We start from the raw sequence: 23,939 nt of genomic DNA on the forward strand, positions 1-23,939 counted from the left end.
CCTTGTAAGAAAACACAATTGTATCAATTACAAAAATAAATGAAAGATCTGAAAACATGATAATCTTGTCCATAGTCATACACCTAGTAAGCACCACAGTCCACTTAGATCTCAAGGTAAACCTGAATTCTCTATCTCCATGTCAGGACACTAGAATGCAAATATTATGTTTTCTATTTATCTTGTGTGGATAGAATCTACTAGTGCTTTTGATGCTTGCAATCACTAAGCAACTACAGGAACAGGTTTGTTCCACCATAGAATATGTGACTCATTAGTGAAAATAATTTATCCTTGAGCACTACACGTTACTCAGAGAAGAGTAAGGTACAACTTATTTTCTAATTCTGACAACTGCAGTGAGTTTAAAAGGTGATGACTGGGGCGCCTGGGTGGCTCAGTTGGCTAAGCGTCCGACTTCGGCTCAGGTCACGATCTCACAGCCCGTGAGTTCGAGCCCCGCGTCAGGCTCTGGGCTGATGGCTCAGAGCCTGGAGCCTGCTTCCGATTCTGTGTCTCCCTCTCTCTCTGCCCCTCCCCCGTTCATGCTCTGTCTCTGTCTCAAAAATAAATAAACGTTAAAAAAAAAAAAAAATTAAAAAAAAAAAAAGGTGATGACTGTTACCAACAAATAACTACTACATTCCAATTAGTATACACATGTGTATGCATGTTTATTAGAATATATGATACATATTTTTTAATTTCAAGCAATAGAGAGAATATGCGAGTTTCACATCACCACACCCTAACTCTGAATCTCAATGTGCAGACTTACATTACTGATGGTTTAGATCAAGACCTAATTTTTTTTTTTTTATATTTGAGAGAGAACATGCATGTACAGTGGAGAAGAGGGCACAGGGAGAAAGAGAGAGACAGTAAAAGCGAGAGAGAGAGAATCTTAAGCAGGCTCTATGTTTGTGGAGTCTGACACGGGGCTCAATCCCAAGACTCCGGGATCATGACCTGAGCTGTAATCAGCAATCCAACACTCAACTGACTGAGCCACCCAGGTGCCCCTTAAATTTTTTAATTAACAGGAATCTTCATACAAATACACAGAATTTCTGAATAGTATCCCATAATATATGTGAAATTTATTTAATTACTTCCCTGTCAATGAGCACTTAGATTGTCTCTAGCTTTACAGTATTACAGAACTAAAACAACTGTCTTTGTACACTACCTCTTATTACACAGCAACAAATTTCTCTCTAGGATAGACAAAGAATACTTGATCAAGGGTAGGCAAACTCAAACTTTGACTAACTGCTATAAAAGCCTACAAAAACCCTGCCAATCTCTAATGTTCGCATTTATAGACATAAATTAAAAGAAAGAAAAAATCAGATGAAATCTTCTAAGAATGAATTTTTATCCCCTAAAACTCTCTAAATTCTGTCTATCTCTATTTGCACTGTAATCACTTCAGTTCAAGTTATCAACATATCTGGCCTGCATACTACAATATCCTCCTAATAGGTGTCCTTGCTTCTATTCTTGCCCCTCCCAAATAATCACTATACTGCATGAAGGGTGATTTTCTGAATCTCTCCCATGCATCTCTTCCATTCTTAAAATCCGACAGTGACTTCCTACTGCTCCTAAGAAGAAAAACTCAAAATTCTTGCCATCATTTAAGCAAGTCCCTGTACGATACAGCCCCACTCTGCTCCTAAGCCTTAATCTCATGCCACTCTCTATCACCAACCCTGAAAAAAGAAAAAGTACAGTTTTATTTCACTTTATCAAATATACCATGATTCCTCCTAACTCAAGGTCTCTGTACATACCATATTCCTTCAGTCTGGAATTAACACCATTATTCCTTCTTCTTCCCCCACAGTGTTCCTTCAGTTCAGAGTTAAGCTCAACTGTCTTTTCCAGAGAAAAGAACACTAAATGAAGGCATGTGGTAAAATTCTCACAAAATTCTCTAATTTAACTTCCTAGCACCCATAATAGCAGCTCTATATATCTGCAATTATTTCATTAACATATATTTATTATACAAGCTTCATGACAGTATGGACTGAATCTCTACTATATGCTTTCTCCTCCAGAACTTAACATACTTCCAAGAACTGTATTATGTAGTAGAATATAAAAATATATGGTAACTGATAATATTTGACAATGCTTAATAGTAAATAGCACTAAGGTCACAAATTTATCAGTGATAATAATATCTAAGTGAAACAAGAAATAACAAGGTCATTCACTGGAATTACCTTTCTCATGTCTACATTAAAAATCATTCTAAATGTTATTTATTCTGAGAGAAAGAGAGCATGAGCAGGGGAGGGGCAGAGAGAGAGAGAGGGAGAGAGAGGATGTCAAGTAGGCTCCATGCTGTGAGTATGGAGCCCAAAATGGGGGCTCAATCTCACAAACTGTGAGATCATGACCCAAGCTGAAGTCAAGAGTCAGACGCTTAACTGCCCCAGAAAAATCATTCTTGAAATAAACATTAGGAATTGCCGGATCAAAATATTTTTGTTTGTTTTTGAGGAGACTGTAGAGATCAGTTTCTAATAAACTGTCTTCACTTTACAAATGATAGAAACTCAAGTTTACAAATACTAAGAGATATATTTCCTTTCACTTACAAAGCAAACATGACACTGCTGGCTGGATGGATTAAACAAGATTATATGTGTTGCTAAAATATGTCAAAATCCTCAGAAAACTTTATGGCCTCAATAAATGTTTCTCAGATCTCAACTCGACCAAGAGTACTATCTCCCACTGACGGACTGAAAGCAAAGTTCATTCACCCACCTCACAGATCACCACTATCCACTACCCATAATCATAATACAGGTTTTCATTCTATGAAAAAAAATCAGTTACACACAAAAAACAATGTGAAATACCACTGTGTCAATACAATTTCTCTTTAAATACAACAGTTATTGAAATACAATCTCTGTGCCATATTTAATCAGAGATACTAACTAAGGGCCTGCCTAATATACAATAGTATGAGATAAAAAAGTGGGGGCACCTGGGTGGCTCAGTCATTTAAGTGTTTGACTCTTGATTCTGGCTCAGGTCATGATCTCATGGTCTTGAGATTAAGCTCCACACTGGGCTCTGTGCTAGGCATGAAACCTGCCTAGGATTCTCTTTCTCCCTCTCGCTCTGCCCCTTCCCCACCCACGCACTCTCTTTCTCTCTCTCTCTCTCTCTCTCTCTCTCTCTCTCAAAAAAAAAAAAATTAACAAGATGAAAAGGTGCAGTTCAGGCAGAAACAACAAGAGTTATAAAACATTAGGTTAAGTATGGTGCTGGAAGAAAAAGCAAAGAACATTACAGGAGCACAAAAGGAAACCTACCCCAACATTGAGAGGGAAAAAAAGCTTTTCTGGTGGCATAATACATCAGCTAAGACTTACAGGATTAGTGGGTTGGCCAGGTAAGAGCACAGGTGAGTACGCACTGCAGGCAGGACAAAGATTTTAAAGAAGAAAGAAAATACTATGTGAGGACCTCCAAACTTGGTAATACATTTAAGTTAGGGAGTAATAAAGACACAGGAGTTAAGTAATTAGAAAGGGCTTAAATTTAATCTCCTATATTTGGGAGAAAGAAGGAGGATAGGTATTGATGGCTTTCCAAGCAGTAAAGAAATCTAGACAGCCTTTTTTGTCTTAGATACCTGGAGGAAAAACACAAGGCCAGGAAACCAATTAAAAGGTGCCTACAATCTCTTGGGGAAAGAGGTATATAAATGAACAGGGGCATTAAAAATTATAAATAAACAAACTATTGATCACTTTCATTGTATCTAAACCACTGTTCTCATACAGGATCACAGTATGCAGACTCCTAATTTGTATCTTGATGAAACCTCTAAAAGGAAAAGTATCTGCTACTACATTGATCATATTTCCCAAAGAAAACAAAATAAAACCCAATTCTTGATCTGTCCTACAACTCCAACAAATCTAATGAGATGCCATCAGAAATGCCAACTTGGTATATCCTTAATATTACTTCTGGCAGCCAGAATGGTCCAATGATCTGAATCTCAGGGAAAATAAGGTGGGGAGAGGTGGGAGGGTATGTGTTGGAGAAACCGTAGGATATAGGATAGGAGTTTATAAACTATTGTAAATGGTCCAACAAAATATTTACACTTTGCAGGCAATTCATTCTCTATCACAACTTGTAGCACTAAAGCTGTCAAACAATGTGTAAAGGAATGAGCATGGTTCTGTACCAGTAACACTTTATTTATAAAAATAGGCAGCATGCCAGATTTGGTCTATGGATCATAGTGTGCTGACCCCTGAGAAGAAGAGTAACCTCTTCTTTGCTCAATACCACAAAAATACTCCTATAACAATAGTAAGAGCCCTGGATGGATATGGTAATTGTACAGTCTAACTGCTGTTTGACTTCAGACATATTGCTCAACTATGAGAGAACCTATTTGATGTGATGACAGAAGTATTTCATGTACAAAAGTGTCATGTATTTTTTTTAAATAGAGGAAAAGTATAATACTTACTGTAATACTGGTAACTCTGAAGTAATCATTGCTGAAGAGGTCTTTCCACAATGTAGCAAAAGAATCAAGTGCTGTACAACTCAAACTTTTTAAATAACTTCAAAGTCAATCCTGTTAATTAAAAAAAAATAAGACAATTATTTTATTTCCAATTTTATGGAGGTATAATTGACAAATAAAATTGTATGATATTTAAACCAGATGTGATGATTTGATATACGTACACATTGTGAAGGTCTTCTACCCCCCCATCAAGTTAATCAACATATCTATCACCTCACATACTGACCTTTTATGTGTAAAAACATTTAAATTCTACTCTCTTAGCAAATTTTGATTATACACTTCAGTGTTATCAACTATATATTACCATATTACACAAGGTAATGTTACACATTAGACTTCAGACCATATTCATCTATAACTGAAAGCTGTACCCTTTCACCAACCTCTTACTACCTCCCCCACCCCGTAACCCCTGGCAATGACATTTCTACTCTGTTTCTATGAAATCAACTTGTATATGTGACGCCATGTGACATTTGTCTTTCTCTCACTTCTTTCACTTAGCATAATGCCTCTAAGTCCATCCATGTTGTCACAAATGACAGGATTTCCTTTAAGACTGAATACTGTCCCTATACACAAATAATGTACCAGGTTTTCTTTATTCATTCATCAACAAACAGGTTTTCCATACAGTGGCTACTGTAATGTTGCTATGAACATTTGAGTACAGATACGTCAGGATAATAATTCCATTTGCTTTAGAAATACACTCAGAAGTAAGACTGTTAGATCATATGGTAGTTTTAATTATTCACAGAACCTCCACACTGTTTCCCATAGAAACTGTGTTAGTTTACATTCTCATTAGCAGTATAAAAGGTTCCCTTTCCTCCACCTCACCACTATTAACCTCCTGTCTTTTTGATAAGAGATATCCTAACAGCTGTGAGGTGATATTTCATTGTAGTTTTGATTTGCATTACTCTGATGATTAGTGATATTCAGCACCTTTTCATGTACCCACTGGTTATCCGTATTTCCTCTTAGGGAAAAAATATACTTAAATCCTTTGAAAAAGAAAATTATTTTAAAGTGAAATGAATATGCTAGAATATTTAGACTATATCAATCAGTACTATCAAACACAGTCATTGATATTTATCAAATAAATTAAAAACTTATGTCCACACAAAAGCTTACACAAAGATATTTATAGCAGCTTTATTTAAAGTTGTCCAAACATGGAAGCAACCAAGATGTTCATCAGGAGGTGAATGGATAAACAAATTGTGGTACAGTTAGAAAATGGAATATTATTTGGCACTAAAAAGAAATGAGCTAGCAAGCCTTGAAAAGACATGGAGAACGTTCAAATGCTTATTACTAAGTGAAAGAAGCCAATATGAAAGATTTACATACTGCATAATTCCAACAACATGGCATTCTGGAAAAGACAAAACTGTGGAAATGATAAAATGATGAGTGGTTGCCAGAAGTAAAAAGTACATAGGGAATAAATAGGCAGATACAAAGGACTTCCTTGGCAGTGAAACTATTTTGTATGACACCATTAAGGTGGCTGCATGTAATTTTTATACGTTTATCAAAACCCATAGAATATATAACACCCAAAGTGCACCTAATGTAAGCTATGAACTTTGGATGATAATGACACGTCAATGTAGGTTCATTGATTGTAACAGATGTACCAGTCTGGTGTGAAAACCTGAAAGTCAGACAGGCTTGATCCATGTGAGAACTAGGGTATAAGAGAAATCTCTCTACCATCTGTTCAATTCTGCTGTTAACATAAAACTTCTCTAAAAAATAAAGTCTATTAAGGGGGAAAAGAAAAAAGGGCAGGGAAAGTGGGAGAAAACAGAGCATTCAAGACAGACCATGACACAGTATTAAGGGAATCACGTAAGTATATAAAACTGGAACTCCAAGAGAAAGAAAGTACAGGGTAAAAAAATAATAGAAGAGAACTTTCTCAAAATAATGTAAGATACTGAAACACAAATACAGGATCAGGGAATTCCCAATTAGAATAAATACTATAAAATATATATACTGCTAAAAACCAAAGGTTAAGGAAACAAAAAGGAAGTTAAAGGGACACCTGGGTGATTTACTCAGTTAAGCGTCTGACTCGACTTCAGCTCAGGTCATGATCTCACGATTTGTGAGTTCAAGCCTCATGTCAGGCTCTGCACTTACAGAGCAGAGCCTGCTTGAGATTCTTTCTCCCTCTCTCTCTGCCCCTCCCCTGCATACTCCCTATCTCTCTCTCTCTAATAAAAATAAACTTTAGGAAAAAAGGAAGCAAAGAAATAGGTTTTCTCACACTGAAACACAAAGATAAGAATTTTATCAGACTTTTTGTTGAGAACTATATAAGCTGAAAGTCAGTGGAAGGACATCTTTGAAGTGCTGAGAGAAAAAAATAAACATTTGATTTATATACTTGGTGACAGTCTTTGCAAATCGAAAGGACTGATCTCATGGAAAACGAAGGAGTAGAAAGCTCCATGAACCAGCCCTTCCAGTAAAGCAAGTCTTAGGTTTGTGAAACTGACAAAATCAAATTTTACAGACATCTGAAATTTAAAACAAATTATAACAGAGAAAAGAGGACCTAACAAAGAGCCTGCTAAAATGTGGTAAGGAAAAGCACTGTGCGGGCATCTGAGTGGCTCAGTCAGCTAAGCATCTGACTCTTGATATCAGCTCAGATCATATCTCATGGTTCGTTAGACCAAGCCCTGCATCGGGATCTGTGCTAACAGCAGAAAGCCTGCTTGGAATTCTCTCTCTCTCCCTTTTTCTATGCCCCTCCCCTGCTTGAGCATTCATGCATGTGTGCTTTCTCTCTCAAAATCGTTTTTGTTTTTTTTAAAGAAAGCACTGTAGAATTTTGTTTTTCTACCAACTCCCCTCCCCCACAATCAACAGTATCCATAGGGATGACAGACCAATTTCCTGCTGCATCTTTCTGGTAGCAAAAATATGAACATGGATCTTGTTCTCAAAAACTGTGGTTGTGTGTTTTGAAGGGATTCTGGACTACCATCTTTCCAAGGAAGCTGAAATCATACACTACAAACAGGTGAGGCAAGAGACACTGGATGTGACAAAGAGCAGACAATCTGAAAAGCTTCAGAATAAAGAGGCTAAGGAAGAAGATATTCTGGGGATCAAGGGCTTTAAAGAGTTAATCACATATACCAAGAAACCCAAAGTGCTACATACATGCCCAGGGCCAGAAGCATATTTGCAGAAGACATGAGAGGACACAGGCTTGCAACTCTAGCTAATCTTTGGGTTCTGTGCAAGCACAAAGTGAAGACTAAGGCAGAGCAGTAAGCAACCTGGCTAACCTTTGAAGGAATACCTCAGCTACAGATAAATAGCCAAGACCAAAAGACTGCTTTTCTTCCTTTTGATTCCCATTGGCTCAAAATATCTGTAAGTTAACTGCTGCCTACGGATATTATAAAATTTCATTAACCATACATGACAATGAGTACAGTAATTGAAAACAATACTTTAGAAAAGTCACTACACACATGGCTGTAGCCCTCAAGAGGCAATAAACCTCAGGGAAAAGGAGAGAATCTAGTGTCTAGAGTTATCATATTACGATACTGAAAAAAAAAAATTTTTTTTTGAGAGAAAGAAAGACCATGCACAAGCAGGGAAGGGGCAAAGAGAAGGAGACACAGAATCCCAAGCAGGCTCCGCACCATCAGTGCACAGCCTGACACGGGGCTCAAACTCATGAACACACGAGATCATGACCTGAGCTGAGGTCAAGAGTCAGATACTTAACCAACTGCGCCACCCAGGCACCCTGAAAATGTCCAGTTTTTAACATGAACAATCACAAGGCATACAAAGAAAAAAAAAATATGGCCCATTAATAGGAAAAGAGGTTGACAGAAATCATCTTTGAGTAAAACAAAACTTAGGCTTAGACTTTCAGAGGACAAACTATCAGAAGAATATAGACTATCTGAAAACGTGGTGATGAAAAACTTTCCCAATTTTTATACAAACAGAAATCTACAAATTCAAGAAGGTCAAACAACTCTAGATAGGACAAACTCAAAAGAGATTCACAGATACAAATTACAATCAAATAATGAAAGCCAAAGACAATGAGAAAACACTGAAAGAAGTAAAACAGAAATGACCCATAACATACAACTAACTAATCCTCATTAAGAATAACAGCCAACTTCTCATCAAAAACTATGCAAGGTAGAAGGCAGTAGGATGGCATATCTAAATTGTCGGGAAAAAACTGCCATACAAAAAAAATTTGTTTTAATGTTTATTTTTGAGGGAGTAGCAGCTGATGAGGGGCAGAGAGAGGGGGACAGAGGATCCAAAGCAGGCTCTTCACTGACAGCAGCAAGCCCGATGTGGAGCTCGAACTTACAAACCACGAGATTGTGACGTGAGCCAAAGTCAGATGCTCAACCAACTGCGCCACCCAGATGCCCCGCAAACAAAAATTCTATATCCAACAAACTATCACACAAAAATGGAAAAACTTAAGACATTCCTAGAAAAACAAAAATGGAGGAGACTTGTTGCTAGAACTCACCTACCATACAAGAAATGGTAAAGAAGTCCTTAACAGACAATAAAACCACAATAACTTGAAGCCATACAAAGATTAAAGAATATTAATGGGGCGCCTGGGTGGCTCAGTCGGTTGAGCGTCCGACTTCGGCTCAGGTCACGATCTCGCGGTTCGTGAGTTCGAGCCCCGCGTCGGGCTCTGGGCTGATGGCTCAGAGCCTGGAACCTGCTTCCGATTCTGTGTCTCCCTCTCTCTCTGCCCCTCCCCCGTTCATGCTCTGTCTCTCTCTGTCCCAAAAATAAATAAACGTTAAACAAAAAAAATTAAAAAAAAAAGAATACTGGCAAAAGTAACTACAGAAGAAAATGCAGAAAAAAATATTTACAGAAGAAAATATTTTTTGCCTGTAACTTATATTTTTGTTTCCTGTAGGATTTAAAAGACAAACTTTTAAGACAATAACTATATAACTACTATGTTGTTGGACACACATGTATAAAGATACCGTTTATACTTTTGGGAAAACTGGACAGCTACATGCAAAAGAATGAAACTTGACCACTTTCTTATACCATACACAAAAATAAACTCAAAGATTAAGGACCCAAATGTGAGGCCTGAAATTAAAAAATATCCTAGAAGAGAAAGATAGGCAGTAATTTCTCTGATACCAGCTGTAACAACATTTTCCTAGATATGTCACCTGAGGCAAGGGAAATAAAAGCAAAAATAAACTTATTGGGACTATATTGAAATAAAAAGCTTCTGCACAGTGACAGACTAAAAGACCTCTTACTGAATGTGAGAGGATATTTTCAAGTGACATATCTGTTAAAGGGTTAGCACCCAAGATATATAAAGAACTTAGACAACTCAACACCCAAGATATATAAAGAACTTAGTCCCAAATAATCCAATTAAAAATGGACAGAACAGATGAACAAACATTTCTCCAAAGAAGACATGAGGAGGGCCCAAAGACACATGAAATGATGGCTCAACATCACTCACTGTCAGAGAAATGCATTTCAAAACCACAATGAGATATCACTTCACACCTCCTAAAATGGTTAAACTCAAAAACACAAAGAAACAAGTGTTGATGAAGATGTGGAGAAAAAGAAACCCTCATACACTGTTGGTGGGAATGCAAACTGGTGCAGCTACTATAGAAAACAGTATGGAGGTTCCACAAAAAATAAAAAATGAAACTACCACATGATCCAGAAATTCCACTAATGCATATGTATCCAAAGAATATGGGAACGCTATTTCAAAAGGATATGTGCACTTCTACATTTATTGTGGCATTATTTACAATAGCTGAATTATGGAAGTAGCCCAAGTATCCACCAGTAAATAAATGCATGAAGTATAGGTGATATGCATAATCAAGTATTGAGCCATAAAAAGGAATGAAATCTTGCCATTTGCTACAACATGAATAGACCTAGAGAGTATAATGCTAAGTGACATAAGTCACTCAGAGAAAGACAAATACCGTATGATTCCACTCATATGTGGAAATTTAAGAAACAAAACAAGCAAAGAAAAAAAAGCAACAAACCAAAAATGTACACTCTAAACTACAGAAGTAATGGTTTCCAAAGGGAAGGTGAGTTGGGGTGGATAAAATAGGTGAAGGGGATTAAATGTATCCTTATCACGATGAGCACTAAAAATGTAGGGAATACTGAATTACTATATCGTACACTTGAAACTAATATACACAGTACGTTAATGATATGTGAATTCAAAAAAATTTTAAGATATAATTTATAACAATAACATAAGGAAAAGGGATAGAGATAGTATCAGAAATTTACAAGCTATTAAAGCTAAGCTACTTTCAATTCAAACTACTGGTGTATAAATTTGGAATGTTAATTATGATTACCAGGATAATTACTAAAAAAATACTATTAAAATATAGAGAAAATGAAAATGGTATACTAGGAAAAGATCTAACACAAAAGACAGCAGTTTTGGATAAACTGCGCAACAAAGAAGATGTAAGACATAGAATACAAACAGTAAAACAGCAAAAATCCTTTCTTACCAGTGATCACTTTAAATATATTTGTGAAATTAATAAAAGGAAACAACACTGGAGGGGCACCTGGGTGGCTCAGTCGGTTAATGGTCCGACTTCCGCTCAGGTGATTATCTCACAGTTCCTGAGTTCAAGTCCCAAATAGAGGTCTCTGCTGTCCGCATAGAGCTGGCTTCAGATCCTTTGTCCCCCTAGCGCTCTGCCCCTCCCCAACTTGTGCTCTTTGTCAAAAATAAACATTTAAAAAGTTTTTAAAAAGGAAATATCATTTAGAATGGTTTTGGGAGCCCAGCAAAAAAGAACACTCTCACAACCAGTACCCAAAATTAATTGCAGATCCAGCAAGAAGAGATGGACATCGCATTACTACTTTACTATCTTAGCAGAATGGAAAGTTTCTTCCTCCACCTGCAACAGACTAGCCAATCAGAGACACTCACAACTCAGCCAATAAGAAGCCATTATACTTAGAACTCTGAGTTTACACCAGTGGAGTTTTTAACAGCCCTCCCACTATCTCCAACTCCTTTCCTTTGTTTTCTCAACTTCCGTATAGTTTTGCCATAACTTCTTGTCTCAGATTGCAATTCTCTGTTATTCCCAAATAAACCTCTAACTTTTGCTGGTAAAATAACTGACAGTTTTACTTTTAAGGTTAACATATCAAACTCATCAGCATTAAGAGACAGAACAGCATAATATGGATTTTTAAAAATTGATCCAATTACATGCTGTTTACAACAGATTCATTTTAGACTTGGATACACAAAGAAACTGAAAATAAGAACATGCAAAAAATATATATTCTAGGGGCGCCTGGGTGGCTCAGTTGGTTAAGCATCTGATTTGGGCTCAGGTCATGATCTTGCAGTTTATGAGTTCGAGCCCTGCGTTGGGCTCTGTGCTGACAGCTCAGAGCCTGGAGCCTGCTTCAGATTCTGTGTCTCCCTCTCTCTCTCTGCCCCTTCCCAGCTGGTGCTCTGTCTCAGGCTCTTAAAAATAAATATTAAAACAAAGTTTTTTTTAATGTTCTATTCAAAGACTAAACAAAAAAAAAGCTGGAGTGGTTGTGCCAATTATGAGACAAAATAAATTTTAAGTCCAAACTTTTTATGAGAGACAAAGAACAACATAAATGGGCAGAATTCATCAGAAAGATATTACAATCATGAACATACATTTACACCAAACAGCACAGTTCCAAAATATAAGAAACACAGAACTGGAGGGAGAAATAGTACTATAATAATGGTGATTTCAATACACTACTTTTAATAAAACACAGAATTAGATCAATGAGGAAACAGAGAACTTGAACAGCACCATTAACCCACCGGACCTAACAAATATATATATAACACTCAACCCCAAAAGAGAATACATACTCTTCTCAAGTACAAATAAACATTCTCCAGGATAGCTAATTAGGCCACAGAAAGTCTCAATGTCAAAACAGGAGATGCAAAAGCAGTGCTCTGAGGGAAATATTAGGTGTAAACATGTGCATTTTTTTAAAAAAATTTCAATTCAGTAACCTAACTCAGTTGAAGAAATGAGGAAAAGAAGAGCAAGCTAAAAGAAATAATAAAAATTAAAACAAATAAACAAAATGGAGACTAGAAAAAATAAGAGATAATTAATGAGATAAAACTGGTTCTTTGAAATGATCAACAAATCTGAAAGACTTTAAATACCAAAGACAAGATGTAAATAACTATAATCACAAATGAAGGTAGGAATATTGCTATCAACCTTATAGAAATAAAAAAAAATTACTAGAATGGACAGTTTTATACCAACAAATTACACAACTTATTATTAAATGGACAAATTCCTAGAAACACACAAACTGCCAAAACTGGCTCAACAAAAAATAGAAAACCTGAACAGATTATACTGATGTAAAAATTCTGGGGCAGGGTGGGGGTGGGGAGACAAGCAACCAGAATACAACTACAAATTAAATGTAAAATATATCATGGGCAAGTGTGATTTATTCCAGGAATGCAAGAGTGGTTCAACTTAGAAAAATCGGTGGATTTAACACATCAATAGAAAGAAAGAAAAATGAACTATATGATCATCTCAAATTATGACAGAAAGTATCTGGCAAAATCCCAAGGGAAACCAAAAAGCCAAAACACTCTTCCATGATAAAAGTATTTTAAAAACTAAAAAGGGAACTTTCTTAATATGATAAAGGGCACTTATGAAAAATATATAGGGGGGGGTGCCTGGGTGGCTGAGTCGGTTGAGCGTCTGACTTCCGCTCAGGTCATGATCTCAGAGTTTGTGAGTCTGAGCCCCGCATCGAGCTCTGTGCTGGCAGCTCAGAACCTGGAGCCTGCTTTGGATTCCGTGTCTCCCTCTCTCTCTGCTCCTCCCCCACTCATGCTCTCTCTCTCTTTCCAAAATAAATAAAAACATTTAAAAAAATGTTTTTTAAAAGAAAAATATACAGGTGGCTTCATATTCAAAGGTGAAAGACTAAAATAAAAGCTTTCCCCCTAAAATCAGGAAGAAAACAGTAATGTCCATTTTCACCAAAGCTTTAAAAATGTACCACTATATGTCTTAGCAAAAAAGAGACTAGAGACAATTAGGCAAGAAAGAGACATAACTGAATCCAAACAGAAACAGAATTAAATTATCTCCATTCAAAGATGCCATAATATTTTATATACAGAAAATCTCAAAGAACCAAAAACAAAATACTAGTAAATTAAAACCACAGAGTGCAAATAACACAAAAATTGTTTATTAACTAACAAATTTATCACTGTTACATGATACAAATAAAATATGCAAAAATTGGTTTTGTTTTTGTACACTAACAACGAACGAGTCAAGAATGGAAATATAGGAAAAAATTCCATTTACTACAGCATCAGAAAGAATAAAATAATTAAACAACCAAGGTGAAAGACGTGTACACTGAAAACTACAAAACACTGCTGAAAGAAATGAAAGAATATACCAATAAATGAAAAGATACTCTGTTCATGAATGGAAAAACTGAATATTGTTAAGAGGTCAACACTGCCCAAACAATCTACAGATTTGATGCACCTGATATCCATATACCAATTACTTTTCTGCAGAAATAGAAAATTCCATCCAAAATTCGAGTGGAATCTCAAAGGAGAGACTCTTAAAAGCCAAAACAATATTGAAAAAGAGGACCAAAGTTGGAGGTCTCACACTTCATAATTTCAAAACCTACTACAAAGTGACAATATTCAAGACTGTGTTTCTGGGATAAAGACAAACAACAATGGAATAGAGAGCCCAGAAATAAACCCTCACATAAACCGTCAAATGAATTTTTATAAGGGGGTCAAGACCATGCAATACGCAAAGGACAATCTTTTCAATAAATGGCACCTTCGATACTCCCATACAAAAGAATAAAGGTGTACCCTGACCATACACCATATACAAAAATTAACTCAAAATGGATCAAAATCTAAATGTAAGAGCTAAAACTATAAAACTCTTTTTTCAGAAAACATAGGGCAAAAGTTTCATGACACTGTATTTGGCATTATTTCTTACGTATGACACCAAAAGCACAGGCAGCAAGACAAAAAGTGGACGAGCTGGACTTCATCAAAATCAGAAATTTCTGTGCATCAAAGGACACTATCAACAGACTGAAAAGGAGAGCCAAGGAATGGGGTAAAAATATGTGCAAATCATGTATCTGATAAGAATCTAGTATCCAAAATACATATTCTTACAACCTACCAAGGAAAAAAATCCAATAAAAAATGATCAAAGGATGTAAGTAGACACTTCTCCAAAGAAAATATATAACTGGCCAACAAGCACATTAAAAGAGGCTCAACATCCTTAGTCCCTAGAGAAATACACATCAAAACCACAATGTAATACCATTTTGCACCTATCGGGGTGGCTATAATCACAAAACTGGAAGATAAAAAAGTATGAGAATAGCTTTGTCATCTTGGGTTAGGTAAAGAGTTCTTATATATGACACCGAAAACCATCCATCAAAAAATATATACATATGACTTGGACTTCATCTTTTCTGTCTGCAAAAGACACTGTTAAGAGAATGCAAAGACAAGTCATAGACTGGGAGAACACACCTGCAAATCATGTATCTGACAAACAGCTTATAAAAATATATAAAGACCTCTCAAAGTCAAAAATTAAAAAAAAATTCCAACATATTTTAATGAGTATAAGATTTAAAAAAAATTTTTTTTCAACGTTTATTTATTTTTGGGACAGAGAGAGACAGAGCATGAACGGGGGAGGGGCAGAGAGAGAGGGAGACACAGAATCGGAAACAGGCTCCAGGCTCTGAGCCATCAGCCCAGAGCCCGACGTGGGGCTCGAACTCACGGACCGCGAGATCGTGACCTGGCTGAAGTAGGACGCTTAACTGACGGCGCCACCCAGGCGCCCCAAATGAGTATACATTTCACCAAAGAAGATAAATGGATGACAAATATTAAGATGGATGCTATTTATTTACCATTAGGGAAATGGATATCCGAACTACGATGAAATAATACTACAAACATTTATTACAATGACTAAAATTAAAAAGATAGAGCATTTCAAACATTCGTAAGGAGACAGAACAATGGAAACTTTCACATATGGCTAAAGATAATAAAAAATAGTATAAACCTTTGAAAAGAAGGTTGGCAGCTCCTTAAAAAACTATATACACATTAACCATATGACTAAAGAATGCCTCTGCTAGGTATTTATCCAAGTGAAAAAAAAGCCTACATTCATACACAAACATATATTCATATGTTTATAGCAGCTTTATTCCTAATTACAAAAACTGAAAACATCCCCCAAGATGTCCTGAAACAAATGATTGGATATATGATAAGGTACATTCATAAGGTGAAATATTATTCAACAATTAAAAGGAAAAGACTACTGATTAATACATGCCACAATATTAATGAATCACAAGTGCAGAGACTATATACATACTATTTACTTCCATTTATAAGATATTGTGGGAAACTACAGAAACAAAGAACAGATCAGTGGTTGTTAGAGGCTGGGAGACAAGAGGACGGACTAAAAAGAGACCGCATAATAGAAACAGAGGGTAAATGTTGCATGCAAATTAACTTTTCTTTTCAATCCAACTAGGATTTTTTGTAGAAATTATTGAGATTATTCCCAAATAAATAGGAAAAGAAAAAGGAACTACAAGAACCAAAACAATCTGGAAAAAGAACAAAGTCAGAAGATTCCTATTACCTGATTCCTATAAACATACAAGCTTACACAACTTTATATAAAATTGAATGTTTTACATATTTCTATGCAATTTGTATTTTACACTCAGAAAAGTATTGTGGACATTCTACCTCATTTGTTTTCTTTGTTAATACTTATACACTTTAAAATGGTCTCTTAAAAAATTGAAAACATTCCTTAGTGAAAATTTAGCATGACTCTAATTTTTTTACTACTGTAAACAATGTTGTCATCTATCCTTCCTCAATTGCACAAACATATTCATAGGACATATTCCTTGTGTTGAACATGTATAAAAATTCATACAATTTTTTACTGCCAAATTTCTCTCTAAAAATACCGTACCAATATACACTCATTTTACCAGTATACGTTGAATTAGTTAAATATAAAAGTATACTCCCTATATATTTAAGCTTACTTAAACTAGTATGGTTTCAGTTTTACACCAATATACCTTTAGAAGGTAGCACACATCAGTTCACCTTTCCTGCTCTAGCCTGTAATCACCTTGCTTTGAAAATAAAGTGCACACCAGGCTTTTAGATCATACATCAACCAGGCTTTTAGGTCATACACCAAGATGTCTAATGATGATTTCAGGACATTTGCAAGATTTCAAAAATCTCAATTAATGGATATTTTACTTAAGAAAAATAATCTGGTGCATTCTTATTCCCTACTCACTCTTTTCATTGAGTGTCTTATTTTATTGAGCACACCCAACATTATCTTAGAAATCTATATATTTTGACTCACGTACTCTGCACGGCTTTAAAAATATTTCCTTAGTGGAGAAGATGTAAATACATGATAAATTCCAGTCTTTCACTTTACATTATACCAACACTTACCTAATTATTTTGTTCTAATCATAGCTTTAAAAGCCTTGTTTGTATTGAGTATATTTTTCATAAGTCATCCTAACATTACTGCTATAGTTCTATCAATTTTATAAATCATCCTTAATCACATACAAATCCATTCCATTTTATAAGTTGTCTTCCTTAAACTGGTATTGCTCTGTAACCATTTGGATTTCCTTTTATTCCTTAATATTGCAAACACCCAATATTCATTAAATAAGTATCTACTCAGTACTGCCCACATGCTAGGCACTGTGTTAATTTTGATTTTCAAGAATGAAAATTCCCCATTTTTTTTCACAGTTAGCTTGGTTTTGAAGATACTCTACATAAAAAAAAAAGTCTCTTCCTCCCTCTCCTCACTCCCATCTCTCTCTGGAAGTTTTTCTAATATCTAAAGTACATTTCTCATCATCAAGAATGTTGTCCTCCATCCAGATGGCCAACCAACACATGAAAAAATGCTCAATGTCACTCATCATCTGGGAAATACAAATCAAATACACAATGAGATAACCATCTCACACCTGTCAGAATGGCTAACATTAACAACTCAGGCAACAATAGATGTTGGCGAGGATGTGGAGAAAGAGGATCTCACACACACACACACACACACACACATACACACAATGGAGTATTACTTGGCAATCAAAAAGAATGGAATCTTGCCATTCCCAACTACATGGATGGAACTAGAGAGTATTACGCTAAGCAAAATTAGTAAGAGAAAGACAAATATCATATGATTTCACTCATATGAGGACTTTAAGACACAGAACAGATGAACACAAGGGAAGGGAAGCAAAAATAATATAAAAACAGGGAGGGGGACAAAACATAAGAGACTCTTAAATATGGAGAACAAACAAGAGAGTTCCTGGGGGGGGGGGGTGCTAAAGAGGTAAGGGGCATTAAGAAATCTTCTCCTGAAATCATTGTGGCACTACATGCTAACTAACTTGGATATAAATTTTTTTAAAAAGAGGAATGTTGTCCTCTAGGCTGACCTGATTACCACTTCAAAAGGTTCATCATGACCCTTCTGTTTCTCCAGTCAGTTCTCACCCTCAAAATAAAGTGCAAAAGAGTTGTTTCCCTCATTCTGTCAAATTTCTAAGAAATGTCAACAATAGGAAACAGCAGGTAGAAAATCACTAAGGACACAGGTAAACGCAGTAACTTCACCAATCAACTGGATATAACTAACGTCTATGGACTACTTCATCCATTAATTCACATTGTTCTCAACCTCACTTACAACAGTCATCAGACGGACCACATTATAAGCCATTAAATACACATTAAGAAACTTGAAAGAATAAAAACCATACAGTGTACACTTCACACTATAATGAAATTAAATTAGAAATCACTACCAGAAAGATAGCTGAAAAATCCCAACACACTTGGAGATTAAACAACACACTTAACACTATCAAGGAAATCTCAATGGAAATTTTAAAATACTTTGACCTAGGGGCATTTGGGTGGCTCAGTCAGTTAAGTGTCTGACTCTTGATTTGGGCTCAGGTCATGATATCTCATGGTTCGGGATATCTAGACCTGCTTTTTGCTCTGGGATTTTCTCTCTCTCTCTCTCTCTCCCTCTCTCTCTGCGCCCCTCCCCCGCATGCATGCATGCACACACACACTCTTTCTCAAAATAAATTTAAAAACTTAAAAAAAAATAAAATATTTTGACCTAAATGAGTATGAAAATACAACTCGAAAAATTTATAGGTGCAGCCAAACACAGTGCTTAAGAGAAATTTATAGCACTGAATACATACATTACAAAAAAATCACCTAGAATCAATCATTTAAGCTTTCATCTTAGGAAACTAGAAGGAAAGCAAAAGCAAGCAGAGGAAAAATAATAAAAATTAGAGCAGAAAAATCAAAGAAGTTGAAAACAGTGAATGAACAATGAAAATAACTAAAACCAAAGCTGTTTCTGAGATCAATAAAATCAATAACCTCTAACCAGGCTAGTTAAGAAAAAAGGAGATAAAGACACAAATTACTAAAATCCAAAATGAAAGAGGAAATATCAGTACAAAATCCCATGACAGTAAAAGGATAATAAAGGAAAACCGTGAACTATTCCCACAAATTTGATAACTGAGATGAAATAAACCAATTCCTTGAAAGACACTACCTGCAAAAAATATGAATAGGCCTATTCTATTAAAAAAACTGAATCAATAATTAATAACCTTGCAACACAAAAAATACCACATTCACTAGGTTCACCAGGTTCATCAGTAAATTCTACCAAACATTTATGGAAGAAATTACCCCAATTCTATACAATGTCTTTTAGAGATATAGAGGAAATACTTTCTAAGTCATTCTATGAGAACATTACCCTATACCAAACCCAGACAAAGTCATTACAAAAAAAACTATAGAGCAATATCTCTCCTGAACACAGATGTAAAAATCCTCAACAAAATATTAGCAAATTAAGAATTTTAAATGTATTAAAAGAATTATTCACTACAACTAAGTGGGATTTACCCTAGGTATACAAGACTAGTTAACTTTGAAAATCAAATAACCTATCACACATGTGTAACCTATCACACATCAATAATAAAAGAAAAAAAATCACATGGTGATATCAATAGGTGAATGAAAAGCATTCTGACAAAATCCAATAGCTATCCGTGATTTTAAAAACAAACAAAACCTCTCAGCAAGTAAAATAGAAATCTTCCTCAACTTTATAAAGAACATCTACAAAAATCCTACAGCTGACAACCTACATAATAGTGAAAAACTAGAAACTTTCCCGCTGAGAATAGGAACAAAACAAGGATAACTCCTCTTACCATTCCTTTTTACCAAAGGTCTAACCAGATGCATTTAAACAAAAGGAAATAAAAGGTATACAGAGTGGGAAGGAAGAAATCAAGCTTTCTTCTCTATGGGAGTCTGTGTAGAAAATCTGAAAGAATAAATAAATAAAAAACCCTCCTGGAACTAATAGCAATTACAGTAGGGCTGCAGGACATAAGGCTTATGTATAAAAGTCAATAACTTTCATATAAGCAAACAATGAATAATTGAAATTTGAAATTAAAAACACAATACCATTTATGTTAGCACCAAAAAAACAAGAGAAAACAGGTATAAATCCAACAAAGTATGGATAAGACCTATATAAGGAAAACTATAAAACTCTGATGAACAAAATCCAAGTACTAAGTAAATGGAGAGCTATTTCATCCCAGATAGGAAGACTCAATATTGTCAAGACATCAATCCTTCCCAACTTGATCTATAGATTCAACACAATTCCAATCAAAATCCCAGCATATTATTTTGTGTATACCACAAACTGATACAGGCAAAAAGACCCAGAATAGTCAACACAATATAAAGGGAGAAGAACAAAGTTAGAAGAGTAACACTACCCAACTTACTATAAAACTATAGTAAACACAACTGTGTGACATTACCAAAAAACCAAACAAGCAGATCAACAGAAGAAAGGACCCAGAAATAGATTCACACAAACACAGTAAGCTAATCTTTGACAAAGGAGCAAAGGTGATAAAATGGATAAAAGACAGTCTTTTCAACATATGGAACTAGGTATCAACATACAAACAAAAACAAAAACCTTAAACACAGATCATACATTCTGCACAAAGTTAACTCAAAATGGGTCAAAGACCTAAATGCAAATTCAAGAGTATAAAACCCTTAGAAGATAACATAGGAGAAAATCTAGATCCCTTGAGTATGATGATGACTTTTTAGATACAACACCAAAGGCAAAGCTATGAATAAATTTTCTGATAAAGTGGACTTCAACAGAATTTAAAATTTTTGCTCTGCAAAAGACACTGTCATGAACATGAGAAGACAACTCCCAAACTGGTAAATACTATTGCAAAAACATTTTTGTTCTTTAAATTTCTTAAGTGTCATTCAAAATATACAAAGAGTTCTTAAACCTCCACAAGAAAACAACCTATTTAAAATACGGGCATAATATATGAACCAAGACCTCAATGAAGAAGATACACAGATGGCAGTTAAACATATGAAAAGATACTCAAACATGTCACTAAGGAACTGCAAATTAAAAAAAAAAAACAACAGTGAGATACCCCTAAACACCTACTAGAATGACAAAAATCCAGAATTATGACAAAATCAAAGGCTGACAAAGATGAGAAGCAAAAGAAATGTAAAGTGATACAGCAACTTTGGAAGAGAGCTTGGCAGTTTCTTTCAAATTACACTCTTGGAGCACCTGGGTGGCTCAGTCAATTAAGCATCCAACTCTTGATTTCAGCTCAGGCCAGGATCCCAGGGTCCCGGGTTTGAGCCCTGCATAGGAGCCTGCATAGGATTCTCTCTCTCCCTCACTCTCTATCCCTTCCCCACTCACCTGTTTTCTCCCTTTCTCTCTCTCAAAATAAATAAACTTAAAAAAAAAAAAAAAAAGAAACTGGGGCACCTGCATGTCTCAGTCAGTTGTGCGTCCAACTTTTGATCAGGTCATGATCAGGTCAGTTGGTGAGTTTGTGCCCCGCATCAGGCTCTCTGCTGTCAGTGTGGGGCCCACTTCAGATCCTCTCCCCTACTTTCTTTCTCTCTCTCTCAAAAATAAAAACATTAAAAAAATAAAAATTAAATATACTCTTAAAATATGATCCAGTAATCATACTCCTAAGGTAGTTTATTCATCCAAAGGAAGTGAAAACATCTCCATACAAGAGCCTGCACACAGATGCTTTCAGCAGCTTTATTAATAACTGCCAAAGCATGGAAGCAACCAAGCTGTCCTTCAGGAGGTGAATAAATAAACTGTGGTAGATGTACACAATGGAATATTACTCAGTCCTAAAAAGAAATGGGCTATCAAGTCGTGAAAAGCCATGGAGGAACAGCCAATGTATGTCAGTAACTGAAAGAACCCAATCTGAAACTGCTGCATACTATACGATTTCAACTACACAGCATTCTGGAAAAGGCAAGACTAAGAAAACAGTAAAAAGATTAGTGTTTGCCAGCAGTTAGGGGGCAGGAGGAATGAACAGGCAGGGCACAGAGGAATTTTAGGTCAATGAAATTTCTCTATATCGTATTATAAAGATGGAAGTGTCGTTATACATTCACCAAAACCCAAAGAATATATAACACCAGCAGTGAACCCTAATTTAAACTATGAACTTAGGGGGATAATGATGTGCCAATATAGGTACACTGACTGAACAGTTGTACCATTCTGCTGTAAGATATTGAGAGTGGGGAAGGCTGTATTTATGTGGGGACAAGTGGTATATAGGAAGCCCCTGAATCTTCTGCTCAATTTTGCTGTGATCCTATAAATGCTCTTGAAAATAAAGTCTCTTTTAAAAAGAATTAATTAATTAACTTATTAGTAGCTTAATGTTTTCAACAGATGCTAATTTGTTTTTATACCTTAACATTACTTTTCCCTGGACAATCTCATATTTTATGTGGACTTAAAAAAGTACACATCCATAGGGCACCTGAGTCGTTCAGTTAAGCATCCAACTTCAGCTCAGGTTGTGTGATCTCATGGTTCATGGGTTCAAGCCCTCCATCAAGCTCTGTGTGGACAGCTCAGATCCTGGAGCCTGCTTCATATTCTGTCTTTCTCCCTGCCCCTCCCCCACTCATGCTGTGTGTCTCTCACTCTCTCAAAAAATGAATAAACATTAAAACAATTTTCTTAAATAAATAAAGCACATGTATGCAAGAGTACATGTGTATTCAGATACAGAGGCACAATGCCCTTTCTACTTAAACATTCAGTATCTCCGTTTGTCATGAACTCACTGCCACAAATGAGGAGAGAAGAAAGATGCAGAATATAATTCCTAGTCTGTTCATTTCCGATTATAAAACTGTTTTATAAATTCTTATTACCTGAATTAAGGACAAAGTTTAAAGACCAATATCAGCAATATCTGAAGTATACTTTATTTCTAATTAGATGCATTTTCACCTGTACAAGATCCTATTCATTAATCAGAGGAATTCACTCTGTAGGCAAAGACAAAGAATACAATCTAATTCAGACCCCTCTTTTATCATTCCTAATTTTTTAACCTAAGTTGTCTTAAAGAATGTCTTAGCAGCAAATCTGTATGTACATGCATACACAGATAGACGCACACACAGACACACAGACACACACACACACACACACACACACACACACACCCAGGTAGTGGTGGGGTACCACATGATTTATAAGGCAATGATTAAACTGGTATTATTATTTCTAAAACTGCTTTTCAACAATTTGAGTAAGTACTACACTGTGCCAACAAAGAAGGAATATGTTCACTTACTACTTTTACTAGAATTAGGATTCTGTTACCTGTTTATGATATCAAATTAAAGATGTTAACAAAAATTTTTGTCCAGTACAACACCCTTGAATATATACTTCATATTATAAAGAACTTAACTACAATTTATTTTTTTTTAATTTTTTTTTCAACGTTTATTTATTTATTTGGGACAGAGAGAGACAGAGCATGAACGAGGGAGGGGCAGAGAGAGAGGGAGACACAGAATCGGAAACAGGCTCCAGGCTCTGAGCCATCAGCCCAGAGCCTGACGCGGGGCTCGAACTCACGGACCGCG

The 23,939-nt window shown here is 35.7% G+C and overlaps 1 protein-coding gene across 1 annotated transcript in view; it reads right to left on the reverse strand.

The window, feature by feature from the left end:
* STAG1 (STAG1 cohesin complex component) overlaps positions 1-23,939 on the reverse strand; it is a 410,134-nt gene that overhangs the window by 288,227 nt on the left and 97,968 nt on the right. The window contains exon 2 of the mRNA XM_040480255.1: positions 4,520-4,630. Within this exon, the coding sequence (XP_040336189.1) occupies positions 4,520-4,548 (29 nt within the window). The 5' untranslated portion in view covers positions 4,549-4,630. The remainder of the gene's footprint in view (positions 1-4,519; positions 4,631-23,939) is intronic.

This window comes from Herpailurus yagouaroundi, unplaced genomic scaffold, assembly GCF_014898765.1.
Source record: "Herpailurus yagouaroundi ecotype Mexico unplaced genomic scaffold, PumYag 159, whole genome shotgun sequence".
Taxonomy (NCBI): domain Eukaryota; kingdom Metazoa; phylum Chordata; class Mammalia; order Carnivora; family Felidae; genus Herpailurus; species Herpailurus yagouaroundi.